A 23,286-nucleotide genomic window follows, 5' to 3' on the forward strand; every position below is an offset into this window, starting at 1 on the left:
CTTGCATACTTGTTCGTGTTTCCGAACATTGATTTTCACGTTGACCGTTGAAAAGAAACTTGCAGCTTACATTAAAGCAAACAAACACACTGTTTAATACTTACTACTAATTAATATTTACACTTCTTGTCTTGTGTTTTTGTAAACGGGTATTTCCAAGTGTAAATTAAAAGCACTTTTAAATGTGTTTCTTGTGTAAGTTGTAACCTAACTTGTTTCCATCTGCTGCGCTGCTGTGTCGCACTCTTAACTGTGTGTATTTTTTTATGTAATTTTAATTTTGGTGTCATTGTTGCATATCTTTTTGGAGAAGTCAGAGACAAATTTTCACTACGGTGGACAATAAAGTCTAATAATAATAATTAAACCCTCTAAACAATGCAAGGAAATCAAAGCTTTTACAGGATTGCTGTGCCTTATTAAAGGTAATTGCGGTTTCAGGGGAGGGACACCAGTAAAGAACCTGCCAATGTTGGTGTAATATATTTATGATGATCTATGTCAACAAATAAAAATTGTGGGTATCTCTTGAACATGTTTTGATATTTAAGTAAAAACTATGTCAAAAGACACTCAAGTCATTCTTCCTTCCTTTGGTTGGACATGACAAAAACTCAGCAAGTAATTAAGTTCCTTTCTGGGTGTAATAATTGGAAAGCTTTCAGTGCTTTCTGAAAACCTGTTATCCAGTGGGTGGACTGAAATGATCACAGTACACAGGGCCAGAAACCTGATGGAGGCTTGAGGTGGTTGTAAGTGTAGGCAAAACAGGCAAATGTACTGGTGCTGGTACAACAGTACAAAAGAAAATGTCCTTATGTAACACCCAGCCAAGGGAGCAAAAGTTGATACTATATTCTCTGAATTGATGACAAAAGTGACATAAACTCTTGGGAAGAGAAAAACGGAGGCGGGTCATCAAAAAACTTTTTTTATTATCCTAATTGTTATCAGTGGACGATATCAATTTTTCACTTTTTACAATATATTACTATCATTAGACTGTCTTATACATTGTTTAATATATTATAATTTTCAAATAATTTTGTACATGCTTCTGGGACTGACATTCCCTGGTCAGATTAAGCAGAAAAATGAGAAAAAAAGGCACATGATTGCTCCTGTCCACAGTGAGCAATACCGTCCAAAGAAACAAAGAACTGTAGAGTTTTGTGAGTGCAGGTGAAATGCCTCCTGATCACATGATGGATTTGGTGACCAGCCCCTTTGAAGCCTATCACACGTCTTACCAGGGTAGCACAATATGTCCAAAACAATTTTCCAAATCACAGCCCAAAATAATCACTTTGATATGGCAACTGACAGCAAACATATCTTTTGATTTGCTCAGATGCACTCAGAAAAAAATGCTCTTTTTCATCTCCAAAGATGTGATAGTTTTACAGTAGAAACAAAAGAATTACTATGAATCTGAACCACCTTCTGGGGCTGCACTCAGGTGTCTTGTTACTTTGTTCTATACATGTAGCTGAATGTCAAAAATATGGGCCATTTCAAGCTGTCCGGCTTGCCGTAAGGTCTCTGTGAACACGCAGTGGAACACATGAATTGATCATATTCTTCTTTAAGACTCCGTGTTGGAAAGCTCTGTGGCCTGAGGGAAGCTCAGTGTGCAGTGCAGTCTGTAGTGTGAAATACCACACACTAGCACCATCAGTCCCTGCTCCTCTCTGAACTGTCCACAGTTTGAGATCCAACCGCTACTTGAAACACTGCCCAAACTGTCTCAGAGGTTGTTCTCTGGCTTCAATGCCTGGGATGCTTAATCCAGTTTCGTATCATCCACTTCTGACCAGAGCATCTCTGGACCACCAGGCGAAGGCCAAAGTTGGCATCTTTGGACATTTCTACCTCCAAGCATCGGCCAGTGTCCCTGCTGATGATTGGACCATTCTGCAACAAAACCACATGAAAATATGACACAATTTGCCGAATAACCTTAAGAAACAAGAGCAGAATAACTCCTATATTCTAATGTCGTTATTAGGAATTCAGTAACATGTGTATCTGTATGTATGTGTCTTATTTCATTACATTTGGTGTGCTGGAAGTGTTGCACATGTGATATTTTTACCTGTGTAAAGTCCCAAAGCCTCTGGGAAATCCTTGAAACAGCATCACATTTTTTCAGTCTGGGCGTACGTCCTCTGCCATCATCAACGAGGCATTTTGTGTCAGGCAGGAAGGTGGTCGACCCCAGGGGTCCTAGCTGGAGAAGACCCTCGGTGGAGTAGCGGGCGAGCTGCAACACAGAGATAACCAATATGTCACACTACTGGACTCAAGTACTGTAGCAGCAATCATAGCTTCAAAAAACACTCAAGTTTTTAGAGAGCACCTCAACATCCGTGGAAAGCACAAGCTGTAAATGATTTGAATGTTTTTTGCAGTGATGCTGTTTATCTGTTCTGTCCTACAAAGACATATAGCAGTAACTACACAACAAGTGAAGTTGGGAACAAAAAGAGCCTGAAGTTTTTAGGCCGTTATGCAGACTGCGTTACAGATAGAAAGGATGTAATGCTTTAATTTTATGCCTTTTTAAGGGGATTATTTTACGCAAAAAAGTTTATCTACATAATACATGGAAAATGCAGATACTGCATTCTGCCTTTGCATAAGCATCGCCGAAAGTCAGGGGGAAATGCTTCTACCATCAAAATGTGTTCCTTCAGCTTCCTTAGCCAGTTCAACAATTTGTTCAAGATCAGAGACTTTATTTCCATTATTTACAGTCCATATCTTATGTGAAATTAAAGTTTCTTTGCCAAGTGTCAAGTGCATCTACTCTAAGTATTTATATTGATATCAATGTAATATGTTAATTTACAATTTAATACATTTAAATGTGTTATTTAAAAGTTTCTTAACTGCAGCACATCACATGGTACATTGCAAATTCCACTTGCATCAAAAGTTAAGATTCTGAGAATCTGCTAAGCTATTTAACCTCAGCAGGTTTAGCTGATGTTTTTCTCTCAATTGTTTAGCGGCTGCCCCATTCATTTGTGTGTGGAATAACAAAATTAATTTCTAAGATGTCATTTTATCAAAATTAGTATTTTTCCATTACAGGTGTGGAAAAAAATCAATTAGCAAACTGTAGCTGAGGCTAGCTTTTGATTAGCTTGATACAGCTCTCGTACTTTAGCTTTAGAGTTTTCTGTTTCTCTGTTTAGTAAGTGAAGTACAGATATATATGTATCTAGCAGTATTTTCTTTAGTTTGGGTTGCAGGTATGTCTGTCTATGTGTGACCCTGCGATGGACTGGCGACCTGTCCAGGGTGTACCCCGCCTTTTGCCCGATGTCAGTTGGGATTGGTTCCAGCCCCCCACGACCCTGTACGCAGGATAGGCAGTTGACGATAAATAGATGGATGGGTTGCAGGTAGTGAGTCACTGTCTTGGTGGTTTTCTTTTCCTTGTTTTGTTCTGTTCCGTTCGGATGGTCTGGCTTAGCATCCTGCGTGTGGGATAAACTTGCCGATTGATTGTGAGCTCCCCTTGCGCTGGGTTAACGTGTCTGCTGGTCATTATATTTAGTTCATGTCAGCTAGTGTGTGTTTTATGGGCTCACTGATATCTCAGCCAATCTTTTTGTGCTTCCCATTGTTTAATACCTGTTTTTTTCTTTTGTTTTTTATTAATAAAGGTTTAGATTTGAACTGCTTTCCAGTCATACTTGCCTTCAGGGTGCTAGGAACATGTTGTTTGTGACTATCTTCCAGTTTCTTTGCTGTTCATCAATTGTATTTTACCTCCATTTATTGTATTTCACCTCTTTAACCAAGAATGATAGAGCTAGAGACTGATGTAATGATTTCTTGGGACCGCTGGGTAGCAGGATTAGGTTAGTTGGCTCTTAGGATTTTCTGTATGTAGGTAAGAAATGATACTGTAGATGTAGCATGTGCTTCATTTATTTGTAGTATTTATTTAGACAACGTGTTAGTACTTCAAATATTTGCTTAGTGTTTGGGCCCATACGTGCAAGCTTCAGATGGCTTAAAAAAGGTGTCCCTTTTCACAAATCTACATTATTCCTAATGATTGTACTTGTATTTTAATGTTTTGTAAAAAAATTAAACTAGACTGAACTGAACTTGGCATCATGCAGCGACAAAGACTACAACTAACACTGACACTAATAAAAACTAAACTAAAACTAAGCGTTTTCAAAAAAATAAAAACTAAACCAAATCTAAAACTAAACTGAAAGAGAAAACCAAAAGTCAAAACAAAATAAAAACAAAAACTTAATAAAAAATTTGGATTAAAAATCCAAAACTATAATAACCTTGTTCCTTATTACATGACGTTTTGTAGAATATTTCAGTGTATAGCATTGCATGAAAACCACAGTGTACAGCTTATTAATGCTGCAATATTTCCCCACACTAAAACTTGATCCCTCACTGTTTAATCCTGCACATGAAAGGCTCTGTGACGATAAGTATCTATTACGTAAGGATACAGTAGAGATAGCATTTATTATTTATGGGAGTGATCCTCTCTGAAAAATGAGATGCCAAAGATGGGGGGAGATCTTTAGTACGGCAGCAGCCCTGCTTTGAGGGTAACACACATACATGTCTGTGCTGAGTCTCACACACACACACACACACACACACACACACACACACACACACACACACACACACACACACACACACAGTTTTCTATTAAGGCAGAGTAGCTAGCTATGTTATTCACTGAAAAGAATGCCTCTGAACCAAGGCTGCTGAAAAGCTGAACAGTCCTTTATTGATGCAAAAAAATGCTATATCCTTTCCTCTCACAATGCAATCTTTTCCCAAAAAAGCTTGGGCTTTGGAGATTTGGGCTAAGAAAAAGAGAAAATACGTTGACTCCATTGTAAAAGCAGGTCTTGTGAGTACTATCTCTACAAACCTGTAAAGGATATCTGTTGAAGCTTTAAATGTAATGGTATGAAAACCTGTTATGTGGTTATGAACTGATAGTCCCTGTCCTTGATAGTACTTTTGTCAATCAATTTTAGCATGTAAAAATCTCTCCAAACTGATACAACCTTGCCCCAGAATATTTGGAGCAAGGACAGAGAATCTAGAGCTGCAGTAAGTGTCCTGTGTGGGTGTTGCTCCTTGTGACAGAATGCAGGTGGGTTTTAATCCAATGTTCTGCCCTAAAGAGCCACTCAGTACAAACAGGAAAACAATAAAGCACTACTTTGTGTGTCACTCAAGGTTCACTTGAGCCTGTTGGGCTGTTCATAAGGATGCTGATATGGATAATTCTTTGGACTAAGCAATGTCAGACATTTACATAGACATATTTCAAACTCTCTAATGTGAAACACATAAAACTGTGAACAATTTTTCTCTAAAGGTCGTTATTACAAGCAGTTTCTGTGTTGCTGTCTTGGGTCTTTCGAGGTTATAATGCTCTAAGCAGATTTATCCACGGTGTAAACTATGACTGGGCACAAGGAAAACCCCATATAATCCCCACTAATACCTGTTTACAGAGCAGTCAGGCAGCCTTTTATACGCTAATACATTTAAAATGGGACCATAACAAATAATTAACACAAGGAAATGATTCTGCCAAGCCAATTAACCTGTGCCTCATGCAGCAACATTAGACGCTCCATTGCCTTCCTGCCATCGTGAAAGTTTTGCAGCCGTATTTTGGAGGTCAAGCTAATCCCAAATTTCTTAATTAGCTCATTAATGGCGCAACACGGTGACAATGTAAATATAAGATGGTTTGTTTGTACATTGTATTGGGTTTCCGCATTTCTACCTTTCCTGTACCTTGCTCCACCAGGAAGTGAGTATGTTCCACACAAATTCCACAGATTATGGCAAATTTCTTAAGAAAGGCTTGGCTTGGGGCCTCAGCACTGGACCTAGCACATGTCCTCTCTATATGGGACTATGGTCCAGCACGGAAATGGCTTAAGAGGCCTCAGAGCATAAGTGCTGCAGAGTGTCCATCAGCACCCAAGTGCACTACACATAGCTGCAATTCCTTGTGGAAGGAAACCCATGACCTGTGTTTTTTATTGGTGAAATGACCAGTGCAAGCAGCACTCTGACTGTTGTTGGCAGATATTGCACTGAGGATAGCTGTCTGAGAAATATTTGGCCAACAACAATAAATTAAACATGATGCAAATGCACAGCAATAATAGAATAAGGCTTCAAATGTAAATAAACTGCTTGAATTAAACACCCATTTAATGTGGTTAAAGCACCGTGCATTGATCAATAAATTAACATGGTTGATTCTGTGCAGTGCCAGAGTGCAGTGCGAACAGAAATCCACTGTGTTTACCTTTAATGACAACAAAATAATCCCATACACCTGTGGACTTTTCATATACAGCCTGTTTATTCAGGAAATGCTTGATTACTGTGGCTTATTACTCCTGTCATAGCCTCCTTTCAAACAATTTTTTTTAGCAATATTGCCATTTCATGTTTTGAAAGGCTACTGCTTCGTGTGTGTCTGTGTGTGTGTATATGTGAATAGTGCAATAATGCGGGCTTGTAGCTCCTCCACTATGCTTTCAATGCATTGCACTATTGGACAAAGGTGAGACATTATCCATGATTTAGATTTCCACTGGGAGAGCCAGGAGAGAGACTCATTCATCAGAAGCACAATAAAGATTTATTCCGGCCAATATCTTTTTCATAAGTAAAAGGAGCAATGGTAAAAAGAAATGCAAAATCACAGTGTCCCACAAAATTAAATTTGGCCCACTCACAGTAATGTCGGTCATCACTGTAATCTAATGATACAAAGACACAAAATTCATCTCCATTTGTTTTTTCCCCCCCAGGGATCAGGATTAAAAGAGTCAGTGAAGCTTTACATTACTGGACCCCACTGACTTCTCCCTGCAGAGGAAAAGAGGAGAGGCTGGTGAGCTGCTGGCCTCCTTATAATAGTCTCTCATATGGCAGATAATGAACATGCCGCTCACCAACAGCAGGAGAAGTGGTTAGGAAAGGTGGGGGAAATGATGCATGAATAGCATTCACATGGTTTGTCTTCAGGATTATCTTTTGTTTCACAGCACAACAGGAAAATAAGCAAAAAAAACCAAACACACAAAAAAAAGACAACAGCCTCCCACCCACAGTGCCATTTGTCCTGGTATGTATTCAAACAAATTATTATGCTGAGCACACATCTTGTTGTTTTCAGAAGCATTCAACTGCATATTCAAATAACTACACCTGGGAGTGGCCCAGTTTTCCAGTGTTTCCTACTGAGCAAATAGAGCTGTTGGCGATGCGTTGCTCACTCTGTACTACCTTGGACCTTTTGCCTCAACTGACTGATGATCAATTTCCAAATACACCATAGATCCTGACATCATATTAAGCTAGTGAAAACATGATTTACCTAATCATGAAGCAGTGTGAATAGTTGGTTTATTATAATACCAAACTTCCAATGCCATTATATTCTGCACTTCTCTACTGTTAAGGAAAAAACACATACATCTCCAGTAAGATCTAAACTGCAAAATATACTGTGTAATTTGGGATTTACATTCTCTGTGTTTTAAAGCAATACATCCGTGACTAGATTAGCTCATTTATGGGAATTCTCAAGCCAATGTGTCTTTCAGATTTAGTCTTTTCAAAAGGACAAAACAGATTGTTCTTCCTGCTACTTATTTAAATGAATTTATAGAGTATATACAGTCTAAATATATATGTAATGTAGAAACTTCTTCAAAACGGAGATCAAAGTTTATTTTAAACATGCTTTGTCTGACTTTAAAGAAGATGTCATTTTAACTCGATGAGAAAAAGAGTTAAGACGCCCTGTAAATGACGTTAAATGACTTCTGCGGGTGAGATATTCGGGAAGATGAAGAAGATAAGACTGTATGGTTGAATAAGAGTGAATCTGTACATTAGTTCTGAAAATATCAACTGTACTGTAAGTGTTATTTTGTCTATTTAACTTTTTAGCATTAAGAACAATCCCCAGATCTTTCAGATCTAGGGTTTCTGAAGGTTAACGGTAATATTATTGATTAAAGGTTCAGTGTGTAATATTTAGGAGGATGTAAGAAGAAGAAGATACTTTATTGTCACATACACATACATGTTGCGAAATACATTCTCTGCATTTAACCCATCCCTCAAGGGAGTAGTGATCTATTGACAGAAATGCAATATAATATCCATAACTATGTTTTCAGTGGTGTATAAAGACCTTACATAATGAATCGTTATGTTTTTATTACCTTAGAATGAACCATTTCTATCTACATACACAGTGGGTCCTCTTACATAGATGTCGCCATTTTGCTCTGCCATGTTTCTACAGTAGCCGACAAACCGACTGTGTTTTATCACTTTGTTGAATACGTACGATGAAGAAGAAGAAGTATTACATGTAATTTGTAATATGGTTAAAACGGTTAGTTTGCTGTCCATGTAGAGTGAACTAGATGTCTGTGTTTTGTTTGGTTGCAATCCGTTTGGTTGCAATCCGCAACCCTCACCACTAGATGCCGCTAAAACTTACACACTGAACCTTTAAACAAATGGTGAGACCTCTTAACTAATTAGCTTATTAGCTTTTAGCTTATTCTAGACTATTGTAGAAGATTATCAATCTTCAATAGTAGATTAGTAGTTTGCATTTATTTTCAGATATTTCAGAACAGTCTTTTTAAACCTGGACCCAAACATTTATTTTTCAAGATGATTACATTTATTAGATGTCCTAAACACAGCGTACAGCCACACAGGTTTAGTGGATGTATCAAGTAGAGATGTGTTGAGACCATGCGTAATTATTATCATTTTGTCATTATAGGCAAGTCATGCCACTCAGCAGCCTTCTTGGCAACTATTTTGGACCAAGCTCCTGTCTGAATGAATGTGCAGTAGACCCCTTACGTCAGTGTGGTTCACACGATTGGCTGAAATATGTCTCCCGCCTCGGCTGTTAAAAGAAGACAATTGGCTTTCGAGCAGGAGGGACGGGACCACCGACATCTTTGGCGTTACAGGCTTTCCCTATAGAGTTGTATTGAGGATTCTTAAAGTGACGTGTCTCCTCTAAATTACGTCTTGTTTTATGTTTGTTAAATTTCCACTTACTCTTATGGTCATTTTACATATATGGAATTTGGTGACCTCCATGAATGAGAACACCTTGTGGGTGCGTGGGACCTTTAAAACTGACAGTAGACTCAGATACTTCTTTATCCATGAGATTCCTGATGTACATCTTTGGTAGTATACAGAAGTAGAATGTGCATCATGATTAAATCCATACAGTCCGTTTATGTATCTTCCAAATGAAGACTTATTATTCACTGCACTGACAATTTATTTTAACTACTTCACTGGTGATTTGGGGTATCATATTATAATCTGCCCTCAGTAGCTGTTCACTTAAAAGCCTTGGCTGAGATGTGTGTGGGGTCTATAGTTTTGTTAAATGGGAAGCAGTCAGGCAAACAGTTCTCTGCATAGTGCTGTTGCTACCACCATTTATTAAATAAAATTTGATTTAACTTCTGTTGGGTTGGAATCACATCAATCTTGTTTTAAAATGCAGAATATTTTCATTCATAAATCTAAGAATCTATAGCCACCCATTCACACACATTCATACACTGATTGCTAAGGTGCCAACTACTCATCAGAAACACAAATTAACATTCACACACTGATGGAACCGCCGTCGGGAGCAATTTGGGTTCAGTATCTTGCCCAAGGACACACAGTAATGTTATTTGGGAAGAATCAACACAATACACCTACTGACTGACAGCTTACTTGCATTGCATTATTGACTGATTGCCTGATGAACAAGGATGCTTTATGAGCACAGCAGTGGACATGGACACACAAACTATTCATGAGGCTGGTCTGACCTGGGAGGACATGCCGTGGCAAGGGTAGAGGATGGCTTTATCGTCGTCCTCAGAGCCCTGGTCCAGGCAGTAGCCGCTAGCTTTGCTGTTCCTCACCTGAAAGACAACACAGGAGTAACTGGTACTAAATGAATGTTTGAATTTTTGAATATGGTTGGAGTCAGTAAGAGACAAGAGAGAAGGTTCTAGTATGGTAGATGCCACCTAGATGGCCTTCAGGATTAAAGGTTGTTTTCTATGAAGCATTTTAAAGGAACAGTTCTACATTTTGGGAAATATGCTTGGTTGTCCTGCTGTTTATCTAATTTCAAGAAATGACTTCACTTTGACTTTTGTGAATTAAACAAACAAGATATTAAATATTAGTAGTGAGCTTTAGAGGTGCTGGAAGATTTTGTTACCTTAGATTGAGCAAGGCTAGCTGTTTCCCTCTGTTTTTCAGTCTTTTGTTAAGCGAAGCTAACTGCGTTCTGGCTATAGCTTTCACTTTAGCGTACAAACATGAGAGTGGTAGCCTAAGCATATTTCCCAGTGTTTCATTGTTGCATGAGTTAAGAAAAGAGTGGCTAACACACAAAAAAGCTATTTTCTTAGCATGACATGGGTTATTACCAAAGACACGTTTAAAATTTTAAACACATTTAAACATCCTGAAATTTAGCTGAAATTTTAACATGGTGTTGAAGATAACAACGACTTTGTTATAACCGCTCAAAAAGAACTTGCTGGCATGGTTACATTTGCCACAAAAGTTAATTTGAAAGCAAATCAATTCCTACTTGCATGTCACACTGACACCTGTCTACCAGATCCATTGTGGCTTGTTCACACAGCAGAGTCTTCTGTCATCTCAAAGTGACGACCTGGCCATGATAGGATATCATCACGCAGTGAACAGTCCCAGTTCCTTTCCCTCTCCTCCAGATGGTGGTGTGCATTGAGCATGAGCTTTGGTTCTGGCCGATTTGAATGCGTACGGCTTCATTTCCAGGTTGTGACATATCTATCATGTGCTGTTGTCAGGGAAGGTTCCACTCTGCTGGTCTGGTCAGCATGGCCGAGCTCGGTGCTGATGCTCAGTGACAGATGAGACTTACTTCAGCTGCAGTGGCTGTGTGGCAACACAAGGTAACTGTTTCCCAGCTTGTCGACAGATCTGAAATAGTGCCACTTAAGTGGCTGCCGCTCTAAAGAAATCCATTAGCTGGGTGTCAGAGCCAAAACAGGCAGCAGGGGAAACAAAGGGGGGAGTAAATTCTCACAACTTTGATGAATCTAGAGGTTAATTCTGATGTATTCTGACATTGCACTCACATTTATTTTCCATTGTAAAATTGATATCACGAAAAATGGTGCATTTCAGCAATCCTCCAAATAGTGTCTGACTCTAGAGTGTGTTCATTTCTTCAACCTGTCATAATCCTGTTTTCTTCCCCCAATGTGCTGAGTGCGTTGCCAAGCCCAAAACAATCAAGTTGGAATGGAAAACTAATAAGTGTTTAATTAAAACTCATTCTGAGGAAATTGCATTTAATCCTGTGCGGTGATGCTGCTTTGCTATAGCAATGAGATACCTTTACCTTAGACGGGCTACAGTGAATGCATATTTCTTTTTGCTTTAACGTGTAATTGTGGATGTTATGAGTCTGTCACTGTGAAGATGCTTGACTCTTTCTCTGTACATATCAGTTTGTGTTTGACCACTGCAAAGGGTTTTGTCCAAACTAAAGGAGATGTCAACTAGCTGCTGACACCTGTGTTGCATGGAAACGTTTCTCAAATAATAATTTCACAGAAAAGATCCTGATAATGTACAAATTAATAACTTCTCACCAACTCATTTTCTCTATTTATCATCTGTGGAATCAAATTAGCTCTCTGCATCCTCTTTAAACCACAGCTCTGTAATAGAATTACAGATGATGATATGGAAACATGCAGAGTATTTCTATAATCCTTGTAGCAAGTATCTTTCTCACCTCGCCGTATGTGATGGTGTTGTTGTAGATCCGCATCTCTGGGTAGACGTGCTCAAGGTACCAGTGGAAACTCCGACATTGCAGCCTCTTCCTTAAGGCCAAGCGCTCCGAGACATCCCCGAAATCAACCCCCGGGTTCTGTCAACAAATGATACAAAATAAAGACGAAAAAACTCTCAGCCAGCGGGCACTTTACTTACGAACCAAGAGAGAGTACTAGCTGCTGGAGATAAGGAAGACGCAAGAGTGCTGAGGTGCTGAGAGGACGCACCAGGCATTTAGTTTAGAGATGGATAGATGTGCCTGTCATGTGGGACCTTCATTGTTCTTTCATTAGACATGATCTGTGCTGAGCAAATTCTAATCAGCTGCTTAATTATGAGCCCTCACGGCCGTGCCTGCATTATGGAGGTGGCTACCCAGATTGATTAGGGGAATGCCTAATAGCTGCACTGCCCGGCACAGAGACCTAATCCTGATGTGCGCACACACACACACACACACAAAGCCCATTCCAGTATATGCATTTACAGTGCACTGCTTAAATGTGCATGAAAATGTAAATAAACACGCATTCTGTTTAACCATGTAAAATATACACTACATGTATATGAAAGGTCAATGACACTGACACATAGACATTGATGTAAAGGTACACACACACACATTACACATTTAGCTTAACTTACAATTTCTATATACGTTAGAGGTTGCACGCCTCTGGAGCAGCTAGGGGTTAAATGTCTTGCTCAGAGACACAATGGTTGATGTGTCACAGTGATAACTGAACCTGGGTCTCTCACACCAAAGGCATGTGTCTTATCCAAACACACACAAGTTGCCTTATTACCAGGCAGTGTTTCTAGGCAAATCCCCCTTATCAGTTCCCCCTCTCTGTTCCCCTGTCCTCAAGTCTACAGCCAGCTACTGAACTGAACTTGCTTTTGACATCTGTTAATAATGAATTCTAGTTGGAAATGTCCACTTTTTTTGTACCATAAAGCAAGTGTAACAAATGCATTCAATTTCAGTGAGATGTTGTTTGGTATTTGGACTTGGGGCTGGCTACTGTGGTGAATCATAAAGCCTTCCCCTACCAAAGTAATTGTACTCTCAGTGGGTACCTCAGACAATAACAAGAATCTGTGATTGTGTGTGTGGGAGGGATGGGGTGGGGGGCTGGATGGAATAATCGTAGTGTTAGGTCTTTGTACTGTACACAAAATAACTCTGCGCCACAGGACAGCTGGGGTAATAACGTGCCACACCACTGTGTTTGTAATTACACTGGAGAAGGGATGTGGCCTGATTGGCTAGTTTGTCAAAATTGCCACCCCCCATCCACAACATGCTGCACACACACAACAGTTACAATATTTCCCCAGTTGGCACTTCCTAACTTGACTTAGTGAGCTCTCATGCAATGATGTTTGTGCCAAATTTCTAGACGACACGCAGGTATCAGCAGCATATCAGACCTGTATGTGACTGCTACACAGCCGGTTATTATTTTGTTATGAACAGCAGTGTTGTTTTGGGCAGCATTCACAGTTCTTCCCTGACAATCATCTCATTCTGCATGGCTGAAGAGGCAATTAGGAGTCAATATTTAACTATTTACTAATGAAAGTAGCTGTTTATTATTTTGCAGCCCATCTCAGAAGACCCTTGAAAGCAATTAAGCTAAACTGATGTGTGCGAAAATAGACTGATTAGACAAAAGGCTCCTCTCACTCACTTGGTGCACCTCTCTCATCTGTCTGGAGTGAAACTCCACTGCTTCCTTGCTTTGCCTTTCCTCTACTGCCAGCGAGAAGGTCAAGTGGGATGAAATCTGAATTTTGAATTTCTATTGACTGGTGTCTCCGGAGACCCGGGCTGCATGTCTGAATGAACAAGTGAGAGGGGAAGAGAGGGGGCAAAGAGAGCTCAGGGATTGAGGGAGGGAGTGATTTAAGACGGAGAAAAACTTACGTTCATGGGAATGTTCCAGGCCATGTAGACGTGGGATTTGTATTCATCCATCCACACCTCAGCGGCTCGCAGGGCATTGCGCTTAGCGTAGTAATCTATGTCATTGTTGTAGGGCTTCTTTGTGCGCTCGATGTGAGCCACTCTGGCACATGGCAGGACTTCCATACTCCCTCCACACTGCCACACCTAGACAGCACCAGGAAAGAGTACATGTTGGGAGTAAAGTGGATTTACACAGTCTGTACTAAGCTATTTTTTAAATGCACATAAACAAAAGCTGGATCCTTAATTTCCACTATCTGCGATCAGTGGGAATTAAAGTATTTCACAGCTATTGCTTACCAGAAGAGTGGGCTCAAATTAGACTAAAGTCACAAATCTGATGACTTTAATATATTAATACATCACAAACTCAAAAAATAAATATTCTTGCACTCAGGAATTCACTTTTACTCAAGTTTTCTGACCCAAAATCGAGAATCCCAAGGCCCTCAGATTTTGGAACACAGCAACAGTGCTACAACAAAGTCAGCCCGGACAAGAAAGAGCTGTCAGAAAATCTGCTAAATTGTAAACAAGCCAGCAGTTTAGCCAGACTATTTTAAACACTGTATTTCAAGATACACCTGAAAGTAGGTTTAGCTATAAAATCTGTAATAATTTTTGCACAGAAAGACAGCAAGTACTGAAGGTCATTGTTGATTTCCGGGGGTTGGTCTGTAAACAGTGATGGATGTTTGCAATGGTTAATGGGAGTTTATTTTAAACCTGTCTGACTGTCTTGCTGCTTGTGTCCCTTGTCCCATCTGACCTTTCTTTTAGTAATCTAACCACATTTCCAGGTTTTAGCAATCTACTCAGTGAGTATAATGTAATTATTACCAATGGGAAGGATGGATAAAACTACCAAAACAATTTACTGCATAAAACTTTTAGAGCCCTATTTATAGCATTATTCCCTTCTCTTCTGACCGTTTCTGTCACATTTGCATTATGTGGCAGTTAGAGAAATTCATGTCTTAGAGCACATGTGTCAAACTCAAGGCCCGCGGCCGAATCCGGTCCGCCACGTCATATTATGTGGCCCACGAAATCTTTAAAGATTCATGATTGTCCTAAAATAAAAGTCTATGTTGCCATAAACTACATCTCCCACAATGCATGTCGATTTTGTGACCCGAGAAGTGACGGCATCCCGCCACTAGATTGCGATGTTTCCACACCCACTACGGTAATTGTCCGACAAGTGGAGATGAGAAATGTATACAAACAATCCCTAAATGTCCAAGACCAGAAAAATTGATGCAGAAGGAAGGATGCAATTTCATGAATGGTGGGAAAGTGAATACATGTTTGTGCTTCAAGGAGAAAACCCGGTAGGCTAGGCCTAGTGTTGTAGTACTCGAGACCGTCTTGGTCTTAAGACCACTTTTGATGGTCTTGGTCTTGTCTTGGACATTGAGGACTCGGGATTTTATTTCAAGGCCAGTCAAGACCATAACTTTGGGAGTATCAATAAATTGTTTTTGCATTGTCTGATTTGTTAACATCCTAACTTTGATTGGAAGTAAAACTTGGGTGTTTTAATGGGAAAGTGGATCTTTCAGATCACTTTGAGAACTACCTGTGATCTCGTTCCACATTTTATTGCGTGCCATGCAATGCAGGGAACTGGTCTTGATCTTGTCTTGGTCTCGATAAACTCTGGTCTTGGTCTTGACTTGGTCTCGGTTTGGGCAGTCTTGACTACAACTAGCTAGGCCTATGTCTTTTGTGTTATGAGGCAGTATCAGTGATGAAGGATCAACGTTAGTTAAGGCTCGTGCAGACTACACGACTGTTAGTGCCATTCACACTACACAACTTGCCGTCTTCTGACGGGATCTTGAAGTCGTTGTGGCGTTCACACTACGTGACTGATCGGTGACAGGGGGTCACACACTACATGAGCTGACAGCGACTCTTATCACCCGACACTGGTCTCCAAACCACGTTTTGTCAAGAAAACACACGTGACATGTGAAACGGGAAATGAGCGAACCTACAGACAAAACAGCTGTTGTTTGTTATTATAAAGAAAGCAATTACAAAGACAAAGAATCTGGGTGAAAGAATGGATTAGAATACGCAGGTAGCAGGGATCATCTGAGCTACAGAGAGAGCTGGAGGGGAGTAAAATATGTTTGTGGTGAAAAGTAGCTGCCTGCTCATTGGCTGGATGTGGATGTCGAGTCGTCCGACTCCTCCAGATATTTGGCATGCTAGATATCTGGCAGACGTCAGCGATGTGGCACAAATGTGTCGGGGAGCCGTTTTGATGCGTCTTTGAGTAGTTCACAGCGACTGCGACTGCCGTTGAATCGCTGATTTACTCCCGATCACAGCCTGACGGTCGCCGAGCGGCAAATCGGGCTAAAAATTGTGTGAACTAGGCTACAGTAGCCTATACGTCTGCATTTTTCCAGGTAATCAAACTATCTCTCATTAGTTGGATGTACGCCCTCTGCAAGGCTGTGTGCAGCTGGACTATTTGTTTTATCACATCTGTCCCTCATGTTATTAGCAGCTCACAATTACTGTATTTGTTTTACCATGGTTCTGCACCTCTGGACTGTGAAAAAATGAAAAAGGTTACTGTAAAAGATTATGTTTGATATTTCTCTTTGTTATTTACTTGAAATGTTTGATCATTGATTGATGGAGTAATGAGGGTTTTTAAATCTGATAAATTCATTTATTTATCTTATCATAACATAAATATTTACTATAAAAACTTTCTTACTAAGGCTATATTTTTTTACATCTGATAAATGTCCTTAACTTGAATACATAATCAAATAAAGAGGCAGTTATTTAACAATATGTTAAGGAGTAGTTACATTTATAGTCTTACAGTTGCAACTGGCCCTTTGAGGGTAACCGTGATGCTTATTTGGCCCTTGGGGAAAATGAGTTTGACACCCCTGTCTTAGAGTATCTCAGTTCAAATTTGATTTTAAATAAATAAAAAAAAAATTCACTCTATTTGTTATTTAAACATTGTGACAATATGAAATCGTGCATTAAATAGTAGTCAAGTGAATAAACCTGACATTTTAACCACTTATCACTGCAGCTCTGCAGCTGACGCCCAGGAGTTTAAGGAGGAAATTACACACTGTGAACATATTCATATCTTGCCACTTGAGAGCAAATTTAAATACAGGGACAAAGGTCAAACATGCATTTTCATTAATGTGTCAGTTGCACTGTGTTCATAACTGCACTTTCTGTAACAAGCCATCTGCTTTCTGATGCAGCTTACTGCTTAACATATAAGACGTATTCATGGACACACAAAAAATGTGCTGTTAAACATTTCTTTTAGCTTTTAACATGACACACATGTGCTGCATGCTGCAATTAGGTGTTATTGTTCTTTATTTTCTGCTGAAGTGAGAGAAAGAGTATGATAAGTGGCTCTGTGAGCCTATGGCCCATAAATGCAAAAGTCCTCGGAGAGTTGACAGCCAGAAAACCCTGGTGCTGTGAAAACTGCGTGTATGGCATAAGGAATGATATATAAAGCCAGGTAAATATAGCAAATATTTGTCATCTGCCAACATTGATTGATTGTAGGCGCAGGGATGTTGTGACACTCGTCCGACATACTCAGCTAAGAAAATAGAGGCAGGCAGTCAGATTGTAGCAAAACTGTCATTTCTTAGAGGGCAGCAAACAATTTGAATTTTAGAATTCTCTGTGAAATAACACCCTGCATTGATTTACAAATCTGCAAATCTATGCCGTGCTGTGGGAAAGTGGCCCAGGAGTTACACACTCGCGCAACGTCATCAGAATGCCATAGCATATGGTAATGTCCTTCCAACCGTATAAACTGCAGAGCCTCTACCACCCACAGTCTCTTAATGATGATCGCCACAATGGGTAACAGATGTTCTGATCCATTAACTTCTCTCTGAACCCAAAACGATGCCCCCTGCATGGTTTGAAAGGAGAATACTGCTGCAAAACTACTTTCTCAATTAAGTCCGGAGCATGGGTGAAGCCTGTGTTGAGCTGACCATGTTTATTTAACGCCATGGAGGTAAATACAGCTTCTTGTGGTTTGTGGCATGTTCACAATAATCATATTTGGAGTGGTTTATTCAAACTTTGGAGCTTTCCTCCAGTAGTCTAGTCAGGCCAGAACAGGGCCTTGAACTTATAGCAACAAATAACAACCTCAGGTGTGGGCCTTCTAATCATTCTCCTTCTGTGTAGTTCGCCTGTGACAAGTGATCTTAAATCAACTGAAGAAATGAAAAGGCTCTGAAGATGATTCAAATTTATTTTGAAAATGTTGCTCTTGCTGGTTTTGTTATTAACACACAAACGTGAATTCACAGTTGTTTGCTACTTTTTAGATTTGTGGGAAGACACTAGGGGTGTGGAAAATATTAGATTTTTAGATGCATCGCGATGCGGACTTGGAAGATTATGAATCAATTCACAAATGTCAATAATCGATTATCTAGAGGTTAATTTATAATGGTAATGTTGACGGATCCAAAGAGGCGGAACTAGAAAATGCAGAAGTGCAGCCCTGGACCGTCTGTGCAGTGCACACAATGGTGACGTGTGGTTCTCCCTGTTCGGCAGACAGACAGCTGTTAAGTGACTTGTGACTGCTGCTACTAACATTTCACATGATCAATAAAATCAATGCGCAAATAACGTTAATGATTTTCAGACTGTGCAGCGCGTCCTCTCCTCATTCTTTAAACGAAAACTAGATGACAGGCGGCAGGAGGTGACGGTGAAAATGAGCGGAGCAGAGGGAAAATATGAGCACACTGTTTCAGTCTGGCTGTAAATGTACAGTGTAGATCACAGTGTGTCAGTTAATTAAAGTCTATCTGGCGCGATCCTGCTACTGGGAAAGTCAAGGCAGTTAGCCCTAGCTAACATCTCCTCTTCAGACTGCGGTCTGGAAGCTGAGCAGGACGTTTTTTGCTGCTATTTAGGTTTGTTCTCATTCATCCACATATTGAGTACACAAATGAACGAAATACTGTTTCTCAAGGCCCAAGGTGTTCAATGCAAGATTACAATAATCAACTTACAGGACAAGACACAAACATGTAATTACACTAGACAAGACATAAAAAAGGTACAGATATATTAAGGTGGAGTGAACGATGTTTGGAGCATTGTAAAGTGCGTAGTTCAACCCCCATCTGAATCTATACTAATAACAGCGGTATCAGAAATGAAAATAGCAGAGGTCAGTAATAATGCAGTAATATTGTAATAATGCTATGCAATGTTAGCTACATTTATATTAAGTAACATTAAATATCTGCATTTCATTACTACCTACTTGTTAGGATTGATATAAATACTTTGCTTGAAAGGTTCAGTGTGTAGGATTTATTGACAGAAATGCAATATAATATCCATAACTATGTTTTCAGTTGTGTATAAAGAACTTGTATAATGAACCTTTATGTTTTTATTACCTTAGAATGAGACATTTATATCTACATAACCAGGGGCACCCCCTCCTATGGAGGTCGCTGTATTTTGTTTCTACCGTAGCCGACAACGAACAAACGGCGCTAGAAGCTGGCCATAATCACCGAGAAAAGTGATGTGTTTCCCCTGTCAGTGGTGTAAAATATGTGATGTTAGTTGTATTTATTTCATGTAGCCTTGTGCTTTTACGGTAACATTAGCGAGACAATCAGCTGATCAGTAATTGGCAATAAAATGGTAACATTCGCTTAGAGCATGGAAGCAATCAGCCAGCTAAACTTCTACTGCCCTGGTAGAAATAAATATGTTGTTGGATGGAATAGCATGGAAGCTCAGACACATAACATGACCATGTGCCTATCAAGTGATCAACAATGAATATCTTCCAAATTTGCATAAAAAAACCCAGTAATAAGTGTAATTTGTAATTTCACATGCTAAATGCCCATTAAAAATGTTGTACATTACAGTACAGTAAAATAATGTATTACAGGAGTATGAGACATCATGTAACATTTCTTGATGTGGCTATTGTTTAAGTAACAATAATATTCACAAAAACATATGGTTTTACTGAACAATCAAGTAAATATAATTTCTATCTAAACAGACCTGATTTCTTGACTTGCAACTCTCTAATATCTCACCAAGGACATCTTTTGTCCTGTCTCAGGCACCGTAGCTATACAAGTCACTTGGATGGGTGGTTGCAATTCGAGACTCTCAACACTAGATGGCACTAAAACTTACACACTCAACCTTTAAAAGTACCAAATCGTCACACAGTGAGAAAAATGCATCTTTATCCTACCCTTGGAATCAAATCGTTGACCTGATAATCATAATCGAATCGAATTGTGAGACCAGTGAAGATGCACACCCCTAGATGACACCTTACTTCACTTTAGGGGGCACAAAAATCGTAAGTAATGGTGAGGTACTCGTGGACGTTGAAGTAATTAGAAATGAATGAGTAGGTATTAGCATTGCACCACTCAGCAGCAGAATCCAGGTTAATCAGGATCCACTCATTAAAGAATAAGCTGATAGTAAATCTATGCAATTTTTTCGTTATTGTCAACAAATCCCATGAAAAGACCAAAATGAACAATGCATTTCCAAATACTTTCAGACTTCCTCACCCTGATCAGCCAAAATAATTACTGAAGATCAGGTCACAAATATGTACTTATTATTAAAAAACAGCTAAATATGTTCCTAAAACAGTTGCGCACTGTAGTTTTTAGCAATTTACTATTTTCAGCGTTGGATTAATACACATGTGGTGCTCTGTTGAGTACTTCTGGCAGCAGAATGGTGTATGTGGGATTGACTTAAGATAAACTACAGTGCCCATGTTTGTGGTAATGAAGGATCAGGGAAATGGTGTGACTCACTGATGTGTTTTTAAAAGCTTTGGATGACAATGGAGCTGTACGGCGAAAAGGATTAAGCTTCATCAGGCTTTGGGTACACACACACACAATACCCGTTAGCAGGATCAATTCAATGTTGATTTGGTCTTTGCGTGGTATATATAATATAGAATAGAGTAATTCTCTAGAAGTGGTATGTCACAAAGACTTTTCTCGAGTAACCTCTCATTATCTACTATATAGCCCTGGATTCAGAGATATTTAGAAGTTACTTATTAGTGATTCATCAATTATTCATTCTTAATTTGTTCCTTACAGCTTCCTTGGTAACTGCTCTGTATTTTGTGTATCTAATGAATAGACTAAAATGATGACAAAAAAACCCGGCAGGCTGAGCATTTGTTAAGGCAGCAAAAAGTCAAATCAAATCACAAGAGTGAGCCGCATCAACTTGTGCTCTTGTGGGAAGGCAAGATGTTTGAATCAGAATGAGCCATATGGCCATAGTGCGCAGCGTTCATGGAAATGAGACACTATCAAACATTTAGCCAAGTCCCAATTATCATAATTTACAGGTTTCTGTAATGCTCAAGGGTGTGTGAAAGCTTGTGCTTAATTGTACATTAATAAAGGCATCCATCCTCTTTTAGTCTCTCTCACCCTGAAACCCTTAATTGCCCTGGCTGTATCAGTAGTGGAGTAGTTCACTAGGGCTGTTTAAACACCTCCATTGACTGGCTGACCCCTCATCTCCACTGCTGGTGATCCACAGTGACCCTGGCCTAAGAAATCCATTAGTACTTTGGAGTAGGCTTCACCTGCTTTGTGCAGCCCATGACAAGTGCTGCTTTTCCACACTAGCCTTTATGGCTGGTGCATTTCTGCGGGAGTAAGTGCAATACCAATTTAATGGTAAGTGTTTAGCCCTTGCAGATTCCATCACCTTTTGTACCGTATTAAGCTCTGTGTAATGCCGTCTTTCTTTAGTTTCTTTATCTAGGTTCCCTGTTTACAATCAATAGTGTATGAGTGTGTGTGTGTGTGTGTGTGTGTGTGTGTGTGTGTGTGTGTGTGTGTGTGTGTGTGTGTTTGTTAAGTGCTTGTGAATATGTGTCGTGAAGCACTCGTGGATAATTGAAAATGTGTATATGTGTAATTGCAGTTAGCAGTTTGCCCAGCACTAAAAGCAAATTGAAGATCAATATTTTCTCAACCACCATTTCCAGAAGGTCAGCAACCTAATAGCTAACTAGGTTTGTGAAACAGGCTTTGGTTTCTTTGCATCAGGCTTCATGTGGTGTCATTGGACACACACACAACACAGTTTCTTTTTTCAGAAATGACGGGATCCACAAATCATCCATGCATTAAAATACATGCATACAATACGTTAAAAATACACAAAAGGCTATAGGTAGATCAAGTGTCAAGTATTTCTTTTCTTTTCTATTTTATTTCTTTCATGTGGCAGCACTTCACTACATATTGTTACCGCTCCAGAGAGCTGATAACAACTGTGAGGCTGTAATCATCTCAATAAGCATAATTTCTTATAATTATATATCACAATATGATGTGCTGTACATCACACGCTATGTAAACTCTAAAGCAACTATTAAATGCGATATTCAACAAAGTAAATCTGTATTATCTACCAATTTTGGTAGCTGTGGGTGGTTTCTGAGTTCTAGATAAAGAGCAGAAAAAGAGCATCTATTCCAAGAGTGTTCCAGCGCAGAAAAAAAAGATAGCATGGCTGAATAAATTGAACTGCTATAGCTTCTTACATACATGCTAAGCTCTGTTTACCTCTGGGAGCAGGGCTGAGAGATGGACCATCTATAAGCCAACTGTATGTGTTTTATCTTATGGGGATAACCTTGTTTGTCAATATGACTCAGTATAATCAGTATGGTTGGTTGTTTGTGTCTGTACAATGTGTGGGATGGTGACAAAAATATTTCCAGTCCTAAAATCCCATTACAGCAAAAGAAGTGGATGAATAGGAGGGTTTCTTGCTGCCACAGTTTAGAAGGAGCTCACATGTACAGTATAACCTGCAGGACACCACATCAAAGATGGCAGTTACAGGGTCAAATTTAGTGGTGCTTCTCAGTTGATAATATTTTACACTGTATTTAGATTGTGATCCACTTCTGGAATTTTTTTATTTTTTTATACTTTATTTAATCCCAAAACTCAATGTTTTCACTCTTGTTATTATGTTAGTATTTTACACACAGGTCCGAAAGACACACATGCACAAACAGGACCCACAGCAACACACTGAGAGATGTCAAAATGAGGGGGCTGCCACTCAGTGGGGATCAAAGGGGCTTGCTCAAGATCTCCTTTGGCAGTGCCCAGGAGTGAACTGCCACCTCTCCAGCTACCAGTCTATGCTCTGCAACTCTGGTCCAAGCTGGATTCAAACCGGCGACCTTCCGGTTCCCAGCCTAATCCTTACGGACTGCCGCCTCAAAGATCTTGAGATCAAACTGCAGTGTTTGCTTTTGC

General features: G+C 39.6%; 1 protein-coding gene across 1 annotated transcript in view; it reads right to left on the reverse strand.

Annotated features, from left to right (window-relative positions):
* Positions 1 to 915: 915 nt before the first annotated feature.
* galnt9 (polypeptide N-acetylgalactosaminyltransferase 9) overlaps positions 916 to 23,286 on the reverse strand; it is a 109,767-nt gene continuing 87,396 nt past the window's right edge. The window contains 5 exon segments of the mRNA XM_038704785.1: positions 916 to 1,914; positions 2,096 to 2,263; positions 9,924 to 10,019; positions 11,903 to 12,040; positions 13,877 to 14,062. Coding sequence (XP_038560713.1) covers positions 1,768 to 1,914; positions 2,096 to 2,263; positions 9,924 to 10,019; positions 11,903 to 12,040; positions 13,877 to 14,062 — 735 coding nt within the window. The 3' untranslated portion in view covers positions 916 to 1,767.

This window comes from Micropterus salmoides, unplaced genomic scaffold (genome assembly GCF_014851395.1).
Source record: "Micropterus salmoides isolate LMB-PRFRI ecotype aquatic unplaced genomic scaffold, ASM1485139v1 Ms_hic_scaffold_7, whole genome shotgun sequence".
NCBI classification, from domain to species: Eukaryota; Metazoa; Chordata; class Actinopteri; order Centrarchiformes; family Centrarchidae; genus Micropterus; species Micropterus salmoides.